The sequence below is a fragment of the Gallus gallus genome, chromosome 9, assembly GCF_016699485.2.
Source record: "Gallus gallus isolate bGalGal1 chromosome 9, bGalGal1.mat.broiler.GRCg7b, whole genome shotgun sequence".
Lineage (NCBI taxonomy): Eukaryota > Metazoa > Chordata > Aves > Galliformes > Phasianidae > Gallus > Gallus gallus.
Genome location: NC_052540.1, coordinates 13,585,003 through 13,591,807, shown reverse-complemented (window position 1 = coordinate 13,591,807; position 6,805 = coordinate 13,585,003). Strand labels below are relative to the sequence as shown.

General features: G+C 51.9%; 1 protein-coding gene across 7 annotated transcripts in view; it reads left to right on the top strand.

Annotated features, from left to right (window-relative positions):
• The first annotated feature begins 2,414 nt into the window (after positions 1–2,414).
• Positions 2,415–6,805, top strand: part of IL1RAP (interleukin 1 receptor accessory protein) — a 41,602-nt gene continuing 37,211 nt past the window's right edge. For 3 of the 7 annotated variants that reach the window (XM_422719.6, XM_015291581.3, XM_015291587.3), the window contains exon 1: positions 2,415–2,776. In XM_422719.6, the coding sequence (XP_422719.4) occupies positions 2,430–2,776 (347 nt within the window). In that variant the 5' untranslated portion in view covers positions 2,415–2,429. Of the gene's footprint in view, positions 3,003–5,061; positions 5,229–6,805 lie in introns of all 7 variants that reach the window. The other 4 variants (XM_015291585.4, XM_040705812.2, XM_040705813.2 and 1 more) reach the window with 2 other exon arrangements.

The window sequence follows — 6,805 nt, the reverse complement described above, 5'->3', positions numbered from 1 at the left end:
TCGCTCCCTGCCCCAGAATTGTAGCACAATGCTGCTTTATTTTGGTGCTCAAAAATGTTTTCTATTTACTGAATTGCTCTTCAAACTGTAGTATAATTCACTCTGGGGTGTAACTGTGTTGCATTTTAACCTGCACAGAAATAGCGTGCACAAACATAGAGAAATGCTGGGAGAAAAACAGCAGTACAAAAATAATCCTTGTGACAGCTCTGAGCCCAAGTGAGCAATATTACCCTCATTCTACAGTAGGGAATTGCTTATTTTTTTTTCTTTTTTTAATCTATATGCAATAAGAGTCTGAAGCATTTCTTACGAAAACACAATAAGCAGGTGTGATTTGGGGCTTTGCTATCAGGTGTAGCTTTAAAATAATATCTGGAAATTTGGCTTTGAACTCATGATCTGTTCAAGGGTATCTAATGTTGCATTCTAGCTTTCCATCAGCATCAAGGGAAATTGATGACATTGAGGTAAAAAACCCTATTTGCACTGATGGAGCTAGGCTAGGATTTTGGAGTGGTGTGAATTTCTAAGGGTGTATGTGCAAGTGGCTGCTATCCTGCATTACTAGTATTGCAACAGTGCCTGGATCTTCCCAAATGAGAATAATAACATGTCCTATCCCAGATCTGTATCTATGCATGGAATATATTGCACAGAAGAAGGTAGCTTTATTATTGTTATTTAATTCTTCCAGCAATCGTCGGAGCAGCTGAGTTACTCCCACAGCTGCATTAAAAATCACGACTAAAATATGCAATCCTTTTGTTATTTCATCTTCTGTGAGAAAAGTGGACTGTCTTATTTCAACAAAAGATTTTAGGCATGTATTTCTCTGGAAGAATGCTGGAAAGTGCCTGGCTATTCCAGTTTTGTCTAAATTCAGTAACGCAGCTGAGTGTGTGGATACCTAAAGTAGCTGCAGAGAGGACAGCTTGGATCCTGGAGCTGTGCAGGTAGCATGGAGAAAAACATGGGCTGAGCTGCTAAAAGTGGGGTACATCAGTCTGCACAGAGCTCTGCCTTGTAATCTTGGGATGGCTTTGAGTGAGAGATGGCTTGAGTAGAGCTGACTCTAAGCAAAAGCCAAGTAGGCAGTTTTTCAAGGGCGTTCACCGCTGGGACAAGCAAGCTGCTGAGACAGGAAACATTCTGCCTAATCTTGCTGTGCCAGAGCCCTGGAAAGCAAAGGGTAGAAAGGTGCAGGAGGAAGAACTGCTCCTTCCTCACATTGCAGCTCCTTCACACACAGCCACTGATCTTCAGGGTGTGGAAAATTAGGGTGATGAGTGGGGTGGGCTGAGGATCAGTCTCCCCTTTCACAGAGGTGGTGTGCATGCAGTGATCCCCCTTTGGCCTCAAGGAGAACACAGGGATGTCCGTGCCAGGCCGCAAGAGGTGGCCAAACCCTGCTCCCCAGCACAGGATGCTGCAGGGAGGCTTCTGCAGGTAGAATGAAATGTGGTCTTCTGAATGGTCTGAAGCCATGTCTGGGGGATAATGACGGAAGTCCTGAACTCAGTCCAACCTGGAAGCAACGCTATAGCGAAGAGTGCTAAAAGTGCTGCAGCATTTTGAAGAGATAGAAGTTTCCCCGGCAGCAAAGGCTTTGTGTCCAGACATACTGCTCTGCTGTCAGGCTGCCAAGAGGTGACAGAAGCATGAACACAGCCAGGTCACCCCCTGGCAGGATGGGAGAGTGTCCTGGCCAGCCAGAGACAAAGGAGAGCTCTCCTCCCTGCCCAGTAAGAGCACTTCTGCACTACCACTGAAGGACATGATAATGAACGCACGCCGAAATACCTTCTGGAACAGGAGGCTGATGCTGCTTTAGCGGTTAATGATAGAAATCATCTACCCTGAAGACACCTTGTGAGAAATATTTGGTTCCACTTTTTCCAGGCCAAGCATCTGGCCCAGCATCACCAGCTGCTCTGCTCTGCAATATGCAGGCTCACCTCAAGCATTGGGTGCAGTGTTCGGCACTGCAGTGTAAGGAGGACATAAAACTATTAGAGAGCACCCAAAGGAAGCCTATGAGACTGGGGAGGGGTCTGGAGGGAAAGGTGTGTGAGGAGCGATTGTGGTCCTTTAGTTTGTCTGGCCCAGAGAAGTGCAGACTGAGAGGTGACATCATGGCAGTCTGCAGCTCCTCATAGGGAGCCCTGCTGTCTGGTGACAGTGACAGCAAATGGGCCAGAGGGAATGGCATGAAGCTGCAGGAGGGTCGGGTCGGGGGATGTTAGGGTAAGGTTCTGCACCAGGGGGCAGTGGGCATGGAACGGGCAGCACAGGGCAGTGGACACCGCCCCGAGCTGCCAAAGTTCATTTGGACAACACATTCAGACCCAGGGCTTGGATTTTGGATGAAGCTGCACGGAGCCAGCGGTTGGACTCGATGGTCTGCGTGAATCCCTTACAGCTCGGGGATGTCCCGTGATTCTGTGATTCCCACTGGCCACGCAGTCCAGCAGAACGTGCCGCGTGTCGGCGCGGGGCCGCGCATCACCCCACGCAGCCCCTTGTGCACACCGCGCCCGGCCCGCAGCGTCCGCTCTGCCTCCCGCTGCGCGGAGCTGCGAGCAGCTCGGGCCAGGAGAGGGAGCCATGCCCCACGCGCGGCCGCGTCCCCTGCCTCCTCCTCCCGGCAGCGGGACCCCGCGGGCGGCGAGAGGGACGGGGCGGGGCGGGGCCGTGCGGCCGGGGGCCGCGGAGGAGGACGAAGGAGAGAGCGCGGCGCGCGGGACGTGGCTGTGCGAGCCCTCCGCGTGCCCAGGTGAGACGCGGTGCTCGCGTGGGGGGAACGCGTAGGCGGAGCAGCGGGAGGGGAAGGGTGGCCCGATCCGGCCCGGCCGGGAACTTGCCCCACTCGAAGGGAAAGTTTGGGGGGGGGAGGAAGGGAGGCGGCTGCCGCTGCGCGGCGTTGGGCGTGAGGTCGCGGTCGTTGCTCGCCGTCCGCTTCCATCCCGGCAGGGAAATAAAAAAAATGAAAATAAGAAAGGGTAAGAAAAAAAAAAAAAAAAGCGGAAATATTCAGTTGCGGTGGGGAAGGCGCCGGGGAGCCCGACGTGCCGCTTCGCTCAGAGCCGTCCCCGCGCGGTGAGAGCTACGGGAGAGGAGGGGGTCCCGCTGCGCGCTGCCCTCCCCGGGACCTCACGCTGCCCCCGGCTGAGCGCGGCCGGAGCTGAGGCTGCGGGAGCGCCGCGATGCCCCGGCGGCTGCTGCTGCTGCTGCTGCGACCGCTGCCCGGAGCGCGGAGCGGTGCTGAGGTGGCCGCCTTTGGACCGGGGACTTTTGAGCATTCCGAGCGCTACGCGCGCTGATGGATGCAACTTGAATTTTCGTCTGCATTTCAAACGCGCGAGCCTGATGCTAGAATGCAGGGGGGAGAGAGGAAAGGGCACAGATTGAAGCCGTAGCGGGGGAAATAAAGTGGAAGAGACGCGTCCAGGAGCGCGGTGTGAGAGTGCCGGCAGCACGTGTGCTTGCGGTCAGCTGTGCCCTGATCGAGGCATGCTGTGAAGCCGTGGAACGGGTCAGAAAGGTTCCATGAGGGCTCCAGCGCTGTGCTGTGTGGGTGCCACGTCCCCTCGGTACGTTGCTGGGCTCATTGCTTGGGCTGCGTGCAGTGCTCAGCACCACAGGATCCTGAGCTCAGGGCCTTGTGCTGAAAACCAGATAATAAATGCGCGCTCACAGGCATCGTTCCGCCTCGTCCTCTGCTTTGTGAATAGCTGGTTATAATGCACAGACCAAAAAAAACGCCCTGCTTTCTTTTGTGGATCTTCTTTTCTTATTAAGTGCATTTAGTTCTGTTGTCATAGGAAAGGCTTTTTTATTTCTGGATTTGGGAGATTGCAGCAACCTCTTTATTTATACATTTGTATTTGCTATATCATTTAAAAGTACTTTTTTTCCTGGCAGCCCATCCTGTAACTGTGTCCTCTCTTGGATAAGCAGAACTGTCACTGAACTTACAATTCCATACACAGAGATCAGAGCATTATTTATTAACCGTGCTGTGGAGAGTCCATATCTCACAACGTAGAGGGCCATTTATAACAGGTTGCTTTTGGCAGCTCCAGAAGATTTACATGCTGAATTGTGTTCCGTGCAGGAGACGCTTCTCCTGTTTGCATGGGAAGAGCATCACTGCAGCCCAAAGCCTTTAGTGCTGGGATGCGCTTTGATTTCTGCTCCTGTTGTCTGGTGAGCAGGGAGGGGGGGAGCTCAGGGGTAAGATTGAGACCCAGATGTTCTGCTCACCTGGCAGCAGATGTGGAGTCGTTCCTGTTGCTCACAGCTCGTTCTCCATAAGAGCCTTCCCTCTGTTTCTGAAAGGTGATAGGTGCAGGATAATGATGGGTTTGGAGAATGGGGCTGGGAGGACTTGGGGTGATGGAAGCACTGAGTGTGAAGGTGGGAGCCGTTGCATGGAGGTGGAGCAGGTTGTGTTGCTGACACAGTGCCACTGTACAAGCAGAGAGCAGGTGTCCGTGCATGCAGCCCTGTGAATTTCTTTCAGTGTTAGTGGATGTAGCTTGTACTCCAAGTGTCTGCATCTCGTCAGTGCTTACTCAGGTCTGTCAGTGCCTAATCCCTCCAAGAGGCTGTGCAGGAAAGCTTGTGTCTGAACACCTCTGGGCTCCCTCCTTGCAGATTTCAGTGCAGGTGCCCTGCATGTGAGCACTGCCCAGTGTGCAGCGGGGATGAGCCCTAAGCAGGGCTGGGCTGGAGCAGTGCCCTGGGTCAGGACACCCTGCCCTGAAGTCCCTGAAGGAACATGTGGTTATAAGAGAGGCTTAGGAGGTGGATGGAGCCTGGCAACGTAGAGGGATGGAGAATGCCTCCATGGTGCTGTAGTGTGCTCTGAAATCTTTGTGTAGGAAGGAGGAGGCAGAGGGAGCTTTTCCCAGCCCTGTGCCTTCAAAGCCAGCATGTGCCAGATGCCAGCAACAGGGATGAAGCGTTTTGCTCCTTCAGAACAAGAGACAAGACCGTGTTCTTTTATTCCTTCCTCTCGCTTATTTTGTCTGGATTTTATGTTGGCTATTTTGGCAGGCACTCGTCTCATACGTCTTCTCCCATCTGTCTCGGGTTCCCCACTGTTGTTGAATGTCCTCCCTGTACAGCAGGACTCTGACTTGCTAAAACTTGAGACGGAGATGGCTGCTGCAGCTGGCAGCACTGCCGAGAGGTGCCCAGCTTGGCTCTCCTGCATCAGCAAGGTAGGCAGAAGGTTGTAACCAGCATGTGAATGCATTCAGACTGCCCACAGCATCCTTGCTGTCTGTCCGGTCTTTCTTTTCACCATACAGCAACAGGGAATGCTTTGGGAATAAAAATAGAGGTATGGAAAAGCCGATATAAGCTGAACTCGGTGAGCAGCGCTGCGTTATCTGGGAACTGAAACACCTTCTGCAGCCGAGCTCACAGTTCAGACATTGCTCTCCTCCTTCCTCACACCACAGCCCCTGCATGGTCAGGTTGCAGCGTACCCAGGAGCAGCACTCTGTACCAAGTGAGTGAGGTCTGGTGCTCCTCCAGCTGCAGGGCAGGAGGGAAGCAGAGCTTAGAGCTGTTTTCTACGCTCGAGCTGGCTTTGCTCAAGCCCCGTGTGCAGGAGGTTTCCTTCTTTCCCCACTTTGTGATGCCGTGTTCTGCTCTGCCGTCAGCAGAACGGGTGGCTGAGATTGGGTCACTGCAAAGCTTGAACAGAACTACTTCTTGTTTGGGAGGTATTTTAGAAGTTCTCCTCCCCCCTCTCTGATGCATTTGCAAAGCAGAAGGCTCATGTCACGTTTCTCAGCTGTCGTTTTGGGATGTGAATGTACAAGCATACGTATTTCATAGAATCATAGAAACAGAATATCCCGAAGGGACCCATTTTTGGAAGGGACTCATAAGGATCGCTGAGGAGTCCAACTCGTTATAGGGCTCCTCAAAAACAGTTGCTGGTAAAACAAGGTTTCCACTGTGAGCAAAGAATCATATCTGTAGTCCTGTTAATTCAGCAGCTCTCAATTTCATCAAATAGGGGCCATCTCCCCAGGAATTCCTCTTGACAAAGGGTTTCCCTGGAGCCTGCAAGATTATCCAATTACAGTTTTAAGAAAATTGCAGCATGGATAGCTGGCTAAAGATAGAAGCCTGAGAGTGAGTGAGAGAAAGAGAAGGGATGTGTGAGAGAGCCCGAGCTTCACTTTCTTCTCATACCAGTGAAGTGGGAAAAATTATATCTGTCCTTAAACGTCTGATGTGGAAATGTGTATGAAGCTAAAGGTGTGCAATTGAATTCCTCCATGTGGAAAAAATGGCACTCATTGACATTCGTCAGCATTTGCTGAACGTGTATGGAGACCAACCAGTGAAAGTTGGACTCCGTGGGCAACATTTTCCTCGCAATATAGGATGCTGACATAGCAGCTGGGATGCGGTGGATCACCTCTGCTGGAGCAGGCTTTTACTAGTGCAGCAGGCAGGCTCTTGTTCAGGGCTGGCAAAAATGCACTGCTCGTGGTGGTAACCGTGTTGCAAAGCGGTGTTTTGTAGCTGAGCATGTGCTGTATCAAACAGTGTTCTTTGTAGCTGTTGTAGTTTCCAGTGAAATAAATGGGAGGCTTTGCTTTTGGGGCAACATTTGTACATCTCAGACTCCTCCTTTGTATGAAATCCGGCACAACCATACACTTGCAGAAGCACTCCAGAAGTCTCTTCAGCTTGAGTAAGCAGAGGTGTTAGAACTAGAAGAGGACTTAGGAAGTTTTAATACCCGTCTCTAACTAGGAAAGCTGCTGTGTGGTTT